General features: G+C 34.8%; 1 protein-coding gene across 4 annotated transcripts in view; it reads right to left on the bottom strand.

Annotated features, from left to right (window-relative positions):
- FBN2 (fibrillin 2) overlaps nt 1-17,599 on the bottom strand; it is a 202,977-nt gene that overhangs the window by 26,186 nt on the left and 159,192 nt on the right. For all 4 annotated transcript variants that reach the window (XM_082783017.1, XM_082783018.1, XM_082783020.1 and 1 more), the window contains 12 exons: nt 16,526-16,648; nt 16,020-16,142; nt 12,107-12,268; nt 11,308-11,376; nt 10,542-10,667; nt 9,977-10,102; nt 9,228-9,380; nt 4,876-4,944; nt 4,095-4,220; nt 3,074-3,199; nt 2,497-2,622; nt 792-908 (listed from right to left, as the gene is read on the bottom strand). In XM_082783017.1, coding sequence (XP_082639143.1) covers nt 792-908; nt 2,497-2,622; nt 3,074-3,199; nt 4,095-4,220; nt 4,876-4,944; nt 9,228-9,380; nt 9,977-10,102; nt 10,542-10,667; nt 11,308-11,376; nt 12,107-12,268; nt 16,020-16,142; nt 16,526-16,648 — 1,446 coding nt within the window. The remainder of the gene's footprint in view (nt 1-791; nt 909-2,496; nt 2,623-3,073; nt 3,200-4,094; nt 4,221-4,875; nt 4,945-9,227; nt 9,381-9,976; nt 10,103-10,541; nt 10,668-11,307; nt 11,377-12,106; nt 12,269-16,019; nt 16,143-16,525; nt 16,649-17,599) is intronic.

Genomic DNA, 17,599 nt, shown 5'->3' with positions numbered 1-17,599 from the left:
CTCTTTCCTGAAGAAGGACAGGATTTAAAATACTTATTTAAAATGTTTTAGTTCTCTCCTGAACCACAAAGGAAATGGTAGACTTCGTTTTGTCTTTCTTCTGTAGCAGAAAGGAATGTGAAGGCTTCCGTTTTGGCTTAGGCTTTGCACAAGGCAGAGGATCTCCAGAGACTTATGAGTCTGTTCTTCAGCCTAGGAAGATTTTGTTTTCTTTATCACAAATATTTAAATTGTCCAAAACCATCAGATATTCTGGTGTTCTCCACTTTTAAGGAAAAGGAAATAGCAATGCCTCTGTGTAAGCAGAGTTCATCTTAGGAGAGCAGGAAATGTAGGTGATTAGCTGTGCTTGCTTTCTTATTGCTGGTCTCATTTCTTTTTCACACCATACACAAGTTTCAAACAATATGGTGAAATAAAGAAATGATTTGAGGTAACTCTGGTGTTATGCCATGCTTATTTTGAGTGGCTCCTATGGACTTTGCCAGCAGTCAAGGACATTTGCTGTAATTGCCCAAGAAATCTAATGGGGATGAGGGCTGTAAGGCTGTGCCAGTGGTCAAGACCTTTAGGGATTACATTATCTCAAGATGGACGGTAAAACATATTCTGAATTTATTTTCAAAAATGATAATAATGGTTAACCTCTAGGGTTGGTAGCTGTATAAATTACTGCACTCAATTAATTTCCCTAGCACCCTGAAACATCTGTTTGAGTTTTAACTATATACATCCTCCTTGGCATGCTAAACCAGCCACAATGAAAGCATGGTTTGGATTACATCACCTACCCATACAATCATTATTATGAGTTAATTCAAATCCTGGATAACACAGACAGTTATATGATCCAACTGTGTTTTTACATGTTCCGTTTCCACACGGATGGCGTTCACATTCATCGACATCTGCAAAGTGAAACAAAATTATATGCTAGAATTTATTTTTAAAGGTATTTGTTAAAGTGATGTCTTTGCATACAGTGACAATACTCTAAACCTGTCACATCTGTCACATTTTTTATTTTTACTAGTGATTTTTGCAGCATTGTGTGAAACCTTCTGGGCACGTGTAGGAAAACATTACATATGACACTTATTTTTCATTTGTATTTTAAAAAGTACTGTAAAGATCAAAATACGTATATATGCAGTACCATGAAACATTCTTTTTATTTTCCTTAATAATACCTTCATTTCTTAATGTATACTAGTGATCTGAAGTCAGTACAAAGGATTGAGAATCACAGTCTCAGAACTGTCTCAAAATTCGTATACACCTCTTACTCTAGCGCACATGAAAACCTGTTCAAAAGACTCTCTAAACGAGATATGTGTTATTGTTCTCAACGTACAATCAGAAATATAAAGACTGCCTTCAAACTCTTGGATACATCTGTTTTTTAAAACACTAGAATTCAATGTTTTCTACTGTGTATTTGAGTGTTGTTTGGATTTTCATGGGAATATGAAGGTTACTTAGATCTTTGTCTCCTGGTTCTTGTGGACTTTCTGAAATATTTGTTTATTTATATATTTATAACATTTATTTACAGATGCTAAACAACTTGTTACAGAATTGTTTCCATAACCTGTCATTGTTAAGATCCGTATTTCAGACTGCATTTCAGTCAAAATGTGTATTTCGGACTGTGAAAGACAAATTTCAGTTTTAGAATTATTATCATTTCAAGTAACCATGTTCTGGAAATTTTGCATTGTTAACAGAAGTCACTTTCCAAAATATCTTTTTCAGCTGATTTGACAAATATGATTTAGTTCAAAAATGAGAAGACTCAAAGCATATATGAATATATAATATTATGGGAACAGGTTTTCAATGCCTCCATTAAACAGAAGCACGAACAGACCTGTGTTATAGAGGTCACTAAATGTCACTAGTGCTTAAAGCTGACATTTAGTTATTTTTTTCAGAGAACAAAATTCATACATGCATCACCTCTTTCTTTAAATATCCTTTAGAATGTAATATTTAACATTAAAAAAAAAAAGAAAGAAAAACATTCTTATTTTGTAATCTGCTTATTTCTTAATATCATCTCTTTCATGTCATTATCAGAATATAAAATTAGTATAGATTACATTAAGTGTGGAATTCTATTTTCTTAATGAAGTAGGAACTCAATGGCGTTTGAAATAATTGAAAAAAAATCTGTATTTTTGTCTCTGAAATCTGTTGCTATGTAATATCACCTGTAAATTTTTCTTTCAAATGAGTCTTTATCATGTATTTTTGTGAAAATGGGGTTAACATTTTCTTCAGTAATATGGAGCTACCTCTGAAAATATTGTGATTTTTTTTCTCCTTTCTCCAAGGATAACTTCATATACGTTAATCACAAAAAGTCAAAAACACATGAATCAGTCTTTCAATGCCATTATATTCTTCTTATACAATTAAAAAAAATAATAATCTAAACTCAGTCCCCTCTATTATCCCCTCTTTTAAAATCACAGAAGTGTTTTCTTTCCATACCCATGCACATAGTCTGGTCTTGAGATGCTTTAAAACCATTGTGACATATGCACTGGTAACTTCCTTGCATGTCCACACATAAACCATGACTGCAAACATTAGGAATTTCCAGACATTCATTGCGATCTATAACAAAAATATAAAACAGATGGTACACATTATTGACTTTTATTATTCATTCATTTTACACAAACATGTTTTTACAATCTGTTATTATTATTAAAACCAGACTCAAAATTATCCATAACTAAACCTGAATCATAACAAAATTTCGTTTTATAAGAACTTCTTGCCTGTACACCTCAAGGTCAAAACTACTGTTAGTATTTGGTTGATACCTCAAGAATGTTCTTTAAAAGTTTCACCCTGTCTTTTCTTCCCTTGCACAAGGAAACAGGGCTATAAAATAAAAACTGCTACATAAAACACACAGCAGAATATGCAAGGTAACAGAAAATAAACAGAAAAAGAACAATATGCAAAGTAAACAGAAAATTTCACCCTTCAAGAGAATCAAATACAGACCCTTGATTACATACAAACAGATTCAGACTAGAAAAATCAACTGATTTCTTACCAACACAAGCACCATTGGGTGAAAGTTTAAAACCAGCAGCACATTCACAGCGGTAACTACCAGGACTGTTGATACAGTCTGCGTTTCTTTGACAGAGATTGTCTCCATTGCTGCACTCATCAATATCTGAAATACCAAGAGTCATAGTAAGAAACCACAAGATGCATATTTCTGCCTAGTATTTAGACTGTATAGTCAGTCTTGTGCAAGACTGGTCTTCATAGGTTTCCTGAGCAAAGTATGAAGATGCTGACCTTCAGCCTCCTGTGCTGTAAGTGCAAATGAAAAGCAACATCAATTGAATTTTATCAACAGCACACTTTTTGGATGAAGGAGGATACCAACTCCCTATATACTGAATCCAACTCCCTATATACTGAAGCAGTCATGAAGATTTAAACATGTACCCGAAGAAATTTATTGTGTTGTATTATTGTATTATTGTATGTTATATTATTGTATTATTGTATTATATTTATTTATTCAGTTGTACATCTATATATTTTAAACAAAAGAACATTTTGAAGTGAAAAAGTAAGTGGCACAGTTTGTTTGCAATTTAGGGCTCAAGTGTCATCGGCACAAGACACTCAAATACCAACGACAAAACTACCATTGACTTCAGGACACACAAAATTTCACTACTATCTTCTATGAATATATGATACTTTATAAAACCACAGAAGAACAGATAGAAGGGGGAAAAATCAAGGGAACTTTTTCTTTGAGCAAGTTTTAACACAAATTAATAAGTAATACAATTAAAACCATAATAAAATGAAAGCATTTAGGAGCCAGTGGGTTACTTGACACAAAAAAAATGACAAACTGTATTCAGTGCATATGCATACGTATTAAAGACAAACACATCACAAAATCGTTTATGGATTTGACCCTTACAAGAAAGAAAGCTCACAACTTGTCCTCTAGTTTGAAAAATATGTAATTTAAATGTTCGCCTTTCCTTTAAGATAATTATGCTTATGTGAACTAAGTAGAAAATAACGTCACTTCAAATCACCTTCACAGACCAAGAGCAGGTCATTGTAGCTGAATCCAGTGGGGCACTCACAGCGGAAGCTGCCAATCTGATTGATGCAAACACCATTTGCACAGATTCCTGGGATCTCCTTACATTCATCGATGTCTGAAAGTCAGATGAGCTTGTCAAAATACAGTACTTCTTGACTTTATAAACAATACGGTTTCTCAATTTCACTGTTTTTTATACTGAGATGAGAAGTTCCTTTTAATTTACTTAAACTACTAATTACATACAGGGTATAAATCAAAACAAGATTAAAGAAAAAATAAACTATGTGAAGTTTAGCAAGTGATCAAAACAGAGAAATACTAAATATTATCAAGATGCAGAAGTGTTACTAATGTGCTCATGAGTCCAAAAAAATTTTTGAAGGTAAAACCTTCAAAAAAAAAAAGGCAAAACCTTCAGAAAAACAAACCTTCTGGAGGGGGGATGAAAAGATCATTATCAAAATGATCAAAAATTATCTCTCTCTTGAGAGAGAGAGGGGGGGTTGGAACTGCTTTAATTGGAACTGCTTCCAGCCCAAGCTGTTCTATAGTTTCTATGATTCTGTGAAAATGGAGGAATCAAAAAATATAAATAACAAGTCACTATAACTTTGCTCTCACACTGCGTCTCACCTTCAAAACTTCACAATGAGATAGAATCTTATTGAATTTTATTTTATGAAATATTCACTTTAGTCCACTATTATGGAGCTGCACCAATCTTATGCATAGCATCTTTTGGTTAAAATAAGTTTATTGAAACTTACCAACAGCTTTTCCAGTATGAATATCAAAAGTAAAGCCAGGAATATTCCCGCATATGTTCTTGAATTCAGCTAGAGCAAAACAGAGAAAAATGCATTTTTATTGAGTATTTATAAATCTCTCAGTTGTAGTTTTCTCAGAGCAGATACAAGCCAAATCTACTCAAAAGAGAGAGCCATTGCCTCCTGTACAAATTATACTGAAAATTCAGGTTGCCAATAAATGAATGCAAACTGGAACACTAATTCATACTTGTTTTTTTGTAAATCTTTGCAGACTTTGGCACAAGAACAAATGTCTGGTTTGAGCAAGAAGAGCTTTAGTTTTTGTTTTAAATAGAACTCGGTAACTTACCATTTAAGGTTCATTATTGCTTTCTAGAAATCTGTAGAGACAATCAGCAACACTTTCAGAAAGAAGTAAATTTAACTCACTGGTACCCAAAGTGGTGATAATTTATTTCTCTTCTTGTTGTTGTCTTAGTTTCTTGATCCTCTATATTTCAATGTCAGCTTTTCATTAGTTTAAAAATTGGTTAAGTTTAATCACTAGCATTATAACTTGAGTAATTCTTGTTTCCTTTAAACCAAATGTTCTTCTTTATTAAAATTTCAGCAAATATAGTTGATAATTGTGCAGAATGTGATTTGGCAAAATATTTTTTTCACATTCAAATATTCTTATTTCTTGTACAAGCTGACTAGGACCCAGTATATAAACCTTGGCATTTTCTTCTGTCCTGCTCTTTAGTGACTGTTTAATGTCTACTGAGGTTACTCTTGCAGTACAGAATAATCTCAGAGCTCACTGCCACAATGTTTTACCATCCAGAAATGTTCTGTTCTATTAACATGTATAAGATTTAAGGTTTTCCTTATAACAATTATTTTCTGCATGGAGATTTATGCCATTTACATTGTTGTTAAACCAGTGAAACACACACAATGGGTAAAAAGAGGGCCCTGTGTTCACTACCTTGTCCCCATGGATGATGACAATCTATTTCCGTAATAACGCCTAACATCAGTTCTGGGAGAATGAAGAAGAACCTCAGAGAGTCTCAAGCTTTCTTCCCTTCTGTGCTATGCTATCTAGGTATTTTCTATGTTCTATTTAATAGAGATCTTTCATATTTTTTTTAGCTTGTAATGTGTAGAAAAAATTGCATGTAATTAAATAAGGACTGTAGTATAATGCTTTTATAAAGACTGCCAAATTAGCATTGCACAAACACTCCAGAGATTTACTTTCTGAAAGTTTGACTTTTTACTATTTGCAACAATGACTTTAAAAAGTATTTACAAAAACCACATACTTATCACTATATTATTTTTCACAGGAAAAAAGATCTATCACATAACAGGGAAAAAACTCTTTGAAGTCAAGCACTCCCCAGATGATCCAACCATACAGAGAGTTCTGCAAATACTTGGTTATTTTTTAGCAGCGAAACAGCTTTTTACACTTATTTGGGAGGGGAAGAAAGAAAGAAAGAAAGAAAGAAAGAAAGAAAGAAAGAAAGAAAGAAAGAAAGAAAGAAAGAAAGAAAGAAAGAAAGAAAGAAAGAAAGAAAGAAAGAAAGAAAGAAAGAAAGAAAGAAAGAAAGAAAGAAAGAAAGAAAGAAAGAAAGAAAGAAAGAAAGAAAGAAAGAAAGAAAGAAAGAAAGAAAGAAAAAGAAAGAAAGAAAAAGAAAGAAAGAGAGAAAGAAACTAAAAAGATTATTTTATTATATTATTTATGAGCAAGATAATCTTTCCTACCTGAAGTCATCAAACAGAAATTAATAGTTAAGCATAAATACATGAAAAGGAAGAGAGAACTCAGTTCACAAAGAAAAAAATTGCAAATGAATTGGCACGTGAAGTTAATTTAGAGGAACAATATAATTCTCATCAGAGCAGAATAATACTTTTAATGAGGTACTGGGCTCAGTCTAGCAAATTGGTTAAGGTCAGAATATCATAACCCCTGTCTGTGATGTGTAGCCCCCACCCAGATTTCAGTACAACTGATTATATCCTGTAACTTCAACTATTCAAGCATTTACATAAGTGTTTAATCCCTCAAACAATCTCTTTTCATGGTGAAAGAGCGTCAGCCATGTTTCCAAATATAGTAAAGGCATTTAAAAGAGCTAACAAGACAATACCGAAGTATTTCAGGAAATATTTTAACCCCCTAACTCCTTGAAGACTGTCTCAGTGAAGTTGTTTTAACAAAGCTTTAAAAACTGCAGCAGTACTTGAAAACTTGTCTTAACAATCTAAAAGGAGAACTCTCTCCTTCATGCAAGAATATTAATTGCATGAATCCCTGCTAATACTGTGGTATATTTTTTTCATATGTCATCCTGATGACAATTTTATGGTGAGAGACAAACGACTATGGGAAAGAATTTTATGAGCTCTCTCTGATAGCAAACATGTATTTCCTCTCTCAAGCTTATTTTCAGCTCCCATTCCTGACTGCTAGAAACATTCCTTCATTTTCCCTCCTCCTACTTAAGAAAGAAATGGAAGAGGGTGTTTTTCTTTTCAGTCCCATTTTCCTCCTCTTTACTGCTTGTGGGAGAAAATCCTCCCTAATTATCTGCTATTTCCCTTACATCACCAGAATAAACCATGTGGAATGAAAAGAATACATTATTTACACTAACACCACAGAGGATGCACCCCCAAAGGTATGGCTTTAGTGGTACTAGATTTGTTGTAGAAAGTTAATTAAACAGTAAAATGCATATATATTAAACAGTTATTTTATCTAGGCACCTTTGCTCTTTTTACAAATGTAAGAGTATTTTAATGAGGCCCAGGTGCTACTGTCAGGTTTCCAAGTTGGTGATTCTCTCACCAACAATTTTTCTGAGTTGAGCTTTCAAGGGTGATTTGTTCCAGGCAAGAAACTACATAAAGACTAACTGAAAAAGAACTGAGTACCATTCTATTTTCACTTCATTTTGTAGAAGGAAATTTTTATTTCCCATTACTATGCCCTACTTACAGAGCTTTTGCAAGTTAATCACCTTCAGTAGAGGTAATGTAAAAGCAACCAAGAGGATCATGCTCAGATGTGAGACACAAGTGAAAAATCTAGAAAGGCAATACACTGTATGAAACTATGAAACACAATCTTTGTGTTCAAACAGAGATTAGGACTACAAGGATAAATGTATCCCTTGCTATGCAGTTACTAAATTATGCTATCAATGATCCTGTGAGGCTGATCAGGCAGCAGACATCTCTTTCTTTCCAGGCCTTTATGTTCACCTCCACTCAGGGGGACCTGATGGTATTTTCTTCCCTTGTCCTTGATCTCACTGGCAGCAGAGAGGGAAAACCTCTATATTCTTCCTGTATATTTTGTTCAACCTGTGTGAATGATTGGTTTCCTTGACTATTGAGGCTGTATCTTCCCTCTGCAGAAATTGAAGAAATATCTATCCCTGTTTAGCACAGCAAGACTTATTCCAACCAGTGAGAAAACAGCGGGGTATTTGTCACACTGTTTTAGCATAACAACCCCATACAATGCTACAGGCTTGGGGCAGAGTGGTTGGAAAGCTGTGCAGAGGAAAAGGATCTGGAGGTGTTGGTTGACACTTGGCTCAACCAACAATGAGCCAGCAGTGTGTTCAGATGTCCAAGAAGGCGAACGGCATCTTGGCTTCTATCAGGAATAGTGTAGCCAGCAGGACAGGGAGGTGATCGTCCCCCTGTACTCTGCTCTGGTAAGGCTGCACCTTTAATTTTGGGCCCTTTACTACAAGAAGGACATCAAGGACCTGGAGCGTGTCCAGAGGAGGGCTACGAAGCTGGTGAAGAGCCTGGAACACAAGTCCTGGATGGAGTGACTGAGGGACCTGGGCTGTTTAATCTGGAGAAGAGGAGGCTCAGGGCAGCCCTCATTGCTCTCTGCAACTACCTGAGAGGAAGGTGTGGGAAGCTGGGGGCTGTCCTCCTCTTGCAGATAACTAGTGATACGACAAGAGGGAATGGCTTCAAGTTGCGCCAGGGGAGGTTCAGGATGGAAATTAGGAGAAATTGGAAGAAATTCTCAGAAAAAGCAGTTAGGCATTGGGATGGGTTGCCCAGGGAGGTGGTGGAGTCACCATCCCTGGGGGTGTTTAAGGAAAGGTTGGATGTGGTGTTTAGGGACATGGTTTAGTGGATAATATTGGTGGTAGGTTGATAGTTGGACTACATGATCATGGAGGTGTTTTCAACCTTAATGTTTATATGATACTATGATTTTAGCAAAGGTTTTTTGGGGGCTGAAATTTCAACTTCAGCTAATATGTTGAAGGAGCAGAAGCACAAAGAATGTAAGAAAATTGAATGATTATGGTAGGCTTTACCAGTTCCTGGAGTTGGACATGGTTCACAAGGTTTATTCCAGGCTTTCCCAACATTGTATGTGCAGCAACACATCCTTTTGGTCACATTGAAGGGCAGTTCATTCTCACAGGAGGTTCCATTATAACTTCTGTAGCAAAAGCTTTTTCTCATGTCTAGATGTGAGAAAAGAATCACTTATGAAGTAACCAATGAATTGATTTATGTAAATATCTACCCCCATGAACCAAGACAGTACTTCATTAACTCTGGCTTCTGAATGCAACCCCAAAATGTGCACAGATACACTCGGAAATCATTTAAAGATTGCACTCATCTACTTTTTGTATTAGACTTACCTGAAATGACATACTTTCAAGACAAAGGGGTAAAAGCAACATTCACAAGAAATCAGAAACAAACTGTAGATGCCCATCAGATCCATCTGTATATCAAACCCTACTATTGGAAATGGCTGGTAAAAATAAAAAATATTTCTGAGTTCTGTTAAAGAACAAGACCATTAAAACACTGCATTTGTCTCTCTTTCCTGGCTACATGACACAACCTCCTGGGAGTTAAAGGTAGGAAAAACCTATCCTTAGTCCTTAAGTTTATGAAAAAACATAACAACTGCAAGTCCAGTTTTCTGGTATGAGACTTTAAAGACTTCAGAATCGACCACATGAAAAAGGAAATTTTAGAGCAGGGAGTCTGGTTCCAAAACAGGTTGATATCTAGACAGTTATAGTAAAGATGACATTTTGCATACCCATGCAGTTATGTCCTCCATTGACCTGCATATATTCAGGAGGGCAAATGCAGGTGTAGTTTCCCAGGGTATTGTAGCAGGTTCCAGGACCACAAACACCCGGATGTGCAACACATTCATCAATATCTAGAGACCAAGTGAAAAAAATATAATTAACAATAAGAAGGAAGACCAGCCCCAACAAATATTTCTGAGAAACACAGCCAAAATATGCTAAAACAAGAAAAATGTTGCATACAAAGTCTAGTTTGGGAAGTACAGATCAGATTTGGATCAATACAGAGAATGTAGTAAAACTAGTAGGCAATACAAGGCACTGAAGCTGGAATCTACAAATGATGAGTTGAATCACCTTATCTATATACTATGTAGAAAATACACATAGCTGAGATCTAGTATATGAATTTCAAGTTTAATGTTAATCATATCAATAATGCCCAAGACAATGATTTTAGAAAAGATTTTTCGTAAGAGTGTGGATACCATAGCCACTTTTGGATTTAAGGCTAAAACATTGTTTTTCATCATAACTGCACTGTGATAAGACAATTTCAAGGGATTCAACCTTCACAGATTCTCGTCTCTTCACTGAGGTAGTAGCCTTTTGGACATTCACACTGGAAGCTGCCAAAAGTATTGATGCAATTTCCACCTTGGCAGAGACCTGGCAGCTCCTGACATTCATCAATGTCTAAAAAAGAGACAAAAACTTACTTTCAATCCAGAATGAAAAGAAACATCAGACTGTAAGCACTCCCCTGAATTTTTACCAACTAGTAGCTTTTAACTGTCACATAGATTTTTGTTGCTTATTTAGAAACTTTATGAAAGCATGGATGCACTTTATGAAAGCATGGATGTGATGCTCATTCTCTCCTATATAACTAGTTTTTCTGGAGCACGTTTCAGCTTGATGAGCACCTGGAATTCAGCTTCTGTTACTGTTTACAGGAATTTGGCATCCAATTCCCCATTCCTGCATGCTCACTGGTTTCTTTGTCCAATGAATGTTTCCTGAAACTTATACCTTCCACTGATAAACTATAATTTTCATAGAAGATTTATTCTTCAGGGCCAATTTCAAAGTTCAGCTCAAGTAAGGAGGCACACAAAAGGTATGATATCAGTTTATTTTCCTACTGAAATGTTGTTGGACTTCTTCAATGTTCTTTTACAATGCTCCTTTTCATCACACTGTTGTTCAACTCATATTAACTTTTGGTTTGCAATAAATGTAATGGCTTCTTCAAAATACAGTTCATGCATTTATCTCACCAAAGATGGCACTTTTTTTTATTACCAAATTTCATTGTCATTTACAATGAACTCACCTTCTAAAATAATAGTGATGGGATTTGGTCTGAATCCTTCTCCTCCTGGACAGAGAGTATTGTATTCCGCTAAAGTAAAGTATAACAAGAGAGAGCATGTCAGTTATATGAGTGCTAAGAATAGAAACAAAGCATTTCATATGTGTTTCTAATGTTTCGTTTTCCCTGCGGTCATTATTCTTCTACCTTCCTTGGACTACTTACTGGAAACAAAGCAAGTCTGCTTTGACCATTACTATAACCTTGGATATTCTTATAGGCAGGGACAAAACTGTTTCCTTCATTTTCTGACTGCATAAGGTATACATGCATCCTCCACTTTTAGCTTTTTCTAGTTCTTCAATACAAAATGCCAGTATACAATAGATAAAGAGATGTTAAAATTGTAATTCACACTATTATGAGACTGTTTAGAATAAGCTGCTTTGTATTTCTTTTGCATTATTTCATATATCTACAAAGTTGGTAAGTATCACTGGGTAACAGTTTTGAAAGTACCTAAGTGTGACAGAAATTGTTATATAACAGTTACCAAGATTCTCTTTGAGAACCAACACAGTTCTTCGAATTAAAGACATACTTTAAATTCTAACCTTTAGTCACATTTATTACCCTAACCAATGTGGAGCTGCTGATTAAAAATTGCAAACAGATGTATGCAATATGTTCAGATTCTCAAAATAAATCATTTTTTAAAATGATAACTTAATGCAGTAAAAGATTGCAAACACTTTTTCTATTTCTCAGTAGTATATTTTATAATAAGGGGGGAGGGGAAAATATGAGAACATTTTCTTACTGCTGTTTACAGGCGGACACGTCTCACAGGGGTTTCCCCAAGCTTTTCCCAGAGAGCAGCAGCATGAGGAACGACTGACTCCAACTCCAATTTCAGTATTGCAGGATAGGCTTCCATCCCCTCGTGGTCCATACTTCAGGTAGCAATTGCCAACACGATTATCTACATATAAAGCACATATGACTACAGCTGCACACAACAATCTGGGCAAAGCAACAGTAGGCGTTCATTTTAATGTTCCATATCTAGAAGCCGGAATTCAGATAACATCGTTCTTTTAAAGTCACTGGCAAGCTGAAAACATTCATGTACACTGTTACTGATGTTGAGAGAGACAGTATGGAGAAAGGGTAGCTTCAGCCTCCTAAGAACCCAGAGAACAGTTTTAAATGTTTGAGTATCTTCCAGATACATACAACACTCAGTTGTATGTAGTGTATGTAGAACATACAATATTCCCAGTTTTCAGTCCAGAAAACATCTAGAAGCCTTGCTGCAGTTTGCTGATAATATTTCTTCTCTATTTTCTGAGTTTGACTAGGCTGGATTCCACTCTCTTGTGGAAATTAGAAGTCACCTATTTCTCTATGGAACTGCAGAAAAAAAGTGCCATCTGTCATTGCACTGGAAGAGCTGTACTTGAAAAAAAAAATCTCCAAAAATCATTTGCATTGAAGAAAATAATCTAAACTTCCAGAAACTTTTGAGGAAAAAACGTTAGTTCACTCAAACTGATACTTCATGATGTAGACAACAGTTGGCATTGGTAGAATGAGTAATGAATCTGCTAAGAGAAGTACAACTTTGAGTTTTCTTTCTACTGCCAATACTACCTCCTTGTTCTGTATAAACGGCATGTAACTAGCAGTGAATCATAAATACAAGGAATGAGAATATAGTCAATTATGACAGTATTTCCTATTACAGTCAAATAAGAATAAATTAATTTCCTCAAGTTTAGTGTTATAATTTTAAAGATCACAGCTATGAATTAACTTACTATCAAAGTATGCCACTAAAGAAGCATAGAAACAACTTGGAAGAAAGATTCATTGTATAAAGGCCACAGTGTCTTTTTACATTTTTACTATTTCTGTTAATAGTATAACTAAGAAACTTGTATATGAATTTTTGAATGGTTTTCTAAATGAATATTTTGACCAGAAATACCACATTTTTAATTTACTACTTGTAGCAAGTGCCACACACTACATTCTTAGCATTTTACATGGAGTGAGATGAACCAAGTATGATAAATATGTGTAGTTCATCCTTTAAAAATCTCCAGGGTTTAACAAATATCTTGATATGACATGGCTTTTTAAATTATCCTGAGTTGTGGTACATATCACTGATCAGCCCATGTTGAGTGGAAGTCCTCTTTTTTAAAAAAATATTTATTTTAAATTTATTACATATATTTTATTTACTAAGAGATTCTAGTAATAAATACAAGCTTTACAATTTGTTATGGCTGCAAAATAATATTAAGTTAGATCACAGTAATATAAACAGCCTTCCCAAAAAATTAAAAAAGGGCATATCCTGTTGTTCTCTTTATGGACTTGAGCTGAAACAACCCCAACACAGATATTCTCAGAATACCTATTTCCTCGTGTTCTCAGAGGAACTGCATGCTCCTCTCCAATTGTGACAGTGGGAGACATCTGCCTTTTTAAGTGAAGCTGAGATTTGGCTTCATGGTTCTTGAGAAAAGTGGAAAAAAAAGAGCTTTTTGGAAGATGACTTCGACTAAAGACCTCAGGTCCATTACAAGCAATAGGAGATAATAGTCCTTGGAAGGAAGGCAGAGTGTGGAATTCTCTAGCAGAGTATCAATACTGAGTCCGTAAAGGGTTTTAGGTTTCGGTTTACTACTCACGTGAACTGTCTTGACAAGCCACCATGTTCTTCTTTGCCAAGGATAATATTTCTGTTCCTTCTGAGAGGAATTGGAATTAAAATTCCACTTTTTGCTCAAGCGTGCAAGAGATAGTTGCTATTGAAGAGAACCAGAAGTGCTGTCCTTTGACAAGAAGTTTCTGGAACACTTTTTGGCACAACCATTTAATTCCAGAAGTAAGAAACTTTCATTATCTTGGTAAGGTCTACTAGCCTGTGTCTTTTGTTGTTGTTGTTCTGTTTTGTTTTTCCTCAAGTGACTACAATCTTAGAGTGAAAATTGGGTAAGGCTTTACATTTGCAAATGACCCAAACTTCACTGTCACTGAAGCTGCAGTTTGGAGTTGCAGTCCTGAGACTATAACAGATCACAAGCAAAATGAACTTTAATTCTTCCCTCTTTGGCCTGCATAAGTCAGTATGGTAGACATATCCAAAGTATAACACCTCTTAAAACAGAATTAGTATAGCTGCATTGGAATGGCAATTGTCTTGGTGTTTCCTTTGCCCATGTTAACTCATTTAATCCTCTAGAAATATTATGAATGCTGCTGTTGAAAGGAAACAGATCAAAACCTATCAACGTTTAAAATCGTATAATGTATAACTAAGATGTCTTTATTTGCACTTGATGCCCCCATCTCTTAAAGGGCTTCTAAAAAAAGGGCATTGAAGTGCCATTTCATTCATGGAACAGGACTTAGTTGTTATCTTAATCTGATGATATTTCATGAGAAGCAGAGGCTTTGCACACTCCTATTAAAAGCTGTTCAGTGAATGTTTTTTGCACTTCATCATGAAATCAGGCTATATAGAGATGTAAATTGTGCATCTGAGAGTTACAGTTCCTGCCATATAGACAAAAGGATTACAGTTCTGCAAATCTCTGAAACTGAGGTTAAAACAAAACAAACCAAACAAAAAACACATTTGTCCAGCAGTCTAAACCTCAGGAACTTCTCTTTTCTGTGCAGGCAGTCACTGAGGAACTAAAAATATTTCTTACACAGGGGAAAGGAAAAGAGTGTTTAAGTATGAGAGAGGCCTAGTAGTACTTCCTCAAGACAGAAATAAAGTAGGGTCAAACAGTTTTTCTTTCACTTTCTTATTAAATTTTTTTTTCTTCTGAGAGGGAGGACTTGGACTCTCACTTGGGACTCTACAGTTGCTAGAGAGAATGTACACAGAAAAGAGAGACACATGGAAAAAATGAGCAATAAAATGTGTTCTGAAGGAAATATGCATTTCTATAGAAATGATTTGTTTAGAATATAATTATTTATTACCACACTATAGTAGTATTGCCAGTATTTAGAAAACGGGCAGATTTCTACTTCTCAATTTGTGCAAGTCTGAGTCTTCCCCAAGTATTAAAATAAAAAGGCTGGTCTCCAAACAAAAAACTAAAAGGCTTTCCCAGGATCCCACACAAATCTTCAGAGCTGAACTTCTTTCAACACTACTTTCCCGAAAACTTCCCTAGACTGATTGCTCTTATATATTCTAATCACATGACAGTCTTATACCAAGTGGAAAAATGTAATGAAAGTAGAAGATACAATATGAAAATTCCATTTATGTCAGTATAAGCCAGAGATGATTATGCCAGAGAGAATTAAACTACAGTGAAATGTGCTTTTGAGTTTGTTATTAGTTAAATGGGCACCATAAGCAGTTTTAATTCCAGTTTAGACTTAAACAAAGAACTGGCAACTTTGAGGAAAATGGAAATACAAATAATATATGTTTGAACAAATTTTTAAAAAGTGTATTTTAAAGACTTTATAAACACCATCAGTCATTTACAAGAACTAATAAGCTCTAGAAAACTATACAGCAGGATCAGCAAGTGAATGATAATTTTTGTATCTTGCTACCCTCAAGTGCATCAAAACAGGCACGCTGCCTTCGAAGAGAGACCAAAACTACCCATGTTTGATATATCTAGTATCCATCTAACATGATTATTCATTTGATTTCTACAGTGATACTTTAAGTAGCTTTTACTTACCCACACAACCCACCCCAGTAGGATTCAGCTGGAAATCTGGAGGGCAATTACATTCATACCTCCCAGGAGTATTTACACAGAGACCATTAACACAGTTAATGGGATCAGCACATTCATCAATATCTGAAATAGGAAGGCTATATTTATAAATCCATTCACTTGATGGAAAAGAGGAATCATTTTACATTTTAAAGCAAAACAGGCAAGAAATTTTCAAATACCAGTTATTTCTACCTGAAATTGAAGCAAAGAGCTGCTAATAATTCATCAAACACTTAAGAATAACCATCATGCAGCTGCATATATAAAAAGCATTTTTTAAATTTAATTCTTAAACTAAATCAAAAGCATACAATGCTAAAAACTCCTTATTTGGTGGAAAAAGATGTGCTTGTATAGCTGCTAGAGAATAAAATACATGTTGTGAACTCCTGTTTCAAACAACCCACTGCAATTAAAAGGGTATTTATTTAGCCTTGACATATTTCTGAAAAGAAGAAATATACCTGTACAGTTTCCTCCGGTTCTATCTAGTTCATAGCCATCATCACAGATGCAATGAAACATTCCTGGTAGATTATTGCAGGTACCAAACACACATATATTTTGGAAGGAGCATTCATCAATATCTGAAGGAATATATTAAGAAAAGAAAATTAGATACTGTTACCATATTAATGTTATAATAGTGTGTTGTATTGCAAAGTGCGAATGAAGACACATACAACTTCTGAGTGGAAGAAAATTAATAAAAGATGAAAAAAATTGGCAGGTACTGTCCAATAGCAAGATTCCTAAATTTCTAAAATAAAGCATCTGTGCAAAAGGTGAATGCAGCTCTAGTGAGCTATTTTTAGCAGAAACAGGAAAGCAGACAGCATTGATACCGTTTTACTAAGCACAGCTAAATTTTCACTTGGAATTCTGGATACACAGTTCAGGAGTGAATGAAAGATCTGTGGTGAACTTGGCTTGCTTGCTTTAGTCGAAGCTTGAGAAGTGATGTAATGCCTCTTTATAGTAATGTATGCGAAAGGGTAACTTTGGAATGATGGGGATTGGGTTAAGTTTTTGGATGAAAAATTTAAGATAAATGCCTAGTATCCAATGGTTCTCAATTAATTTAAACTGGAAATTAAAGCAAGTTTTCTAAATTGGACTATAGCCATGAAATGACCTCTGAATTGGGTCAGAAAGATAATCTGTGTTAAGATAAGCTTTATAAAGTTGTGGAAAAGAGTGTATCATTGAGAAGCTAATATACTAATATGTCAAGGGGTTTCTTTAGAAATCAGGTGAAATATTGCAATTACCGCACTAAATACAGGCTTTAGATTTTATCCCTTGATGGCAGAAATCAGCCAAAGAGTCACTTCTTTTGGAATCACAATAATATACCAAGTTTTTTGTCCAAAATTCTTCAATTTGTTTTTCAGCACATTATTGTGGACCCACTGAAAAGCCAAAATTGCATGACTTACTGTCTCTAGAATTAGAGAAATTTCTAGAATATTTTGTTTATCAATATACCAATTGGCTGATTTATTTATTTATTTATTTATTTATTTTTGAACATTGGA

Source organism: Aythya marila (genome assembly GCF_965140915.1).
Source record: "Aythya marila genome assembly, chromosome: Z".
Classification (NCBI taxonomy): Eukaryota; Metazoa; Chordata; class Aves; order Anseriformes; family Anatidae; genus Aythya; species Aythya marila.
This window is presented reverse-complemented; position numbering and strand designations above follow the sequence as displayed.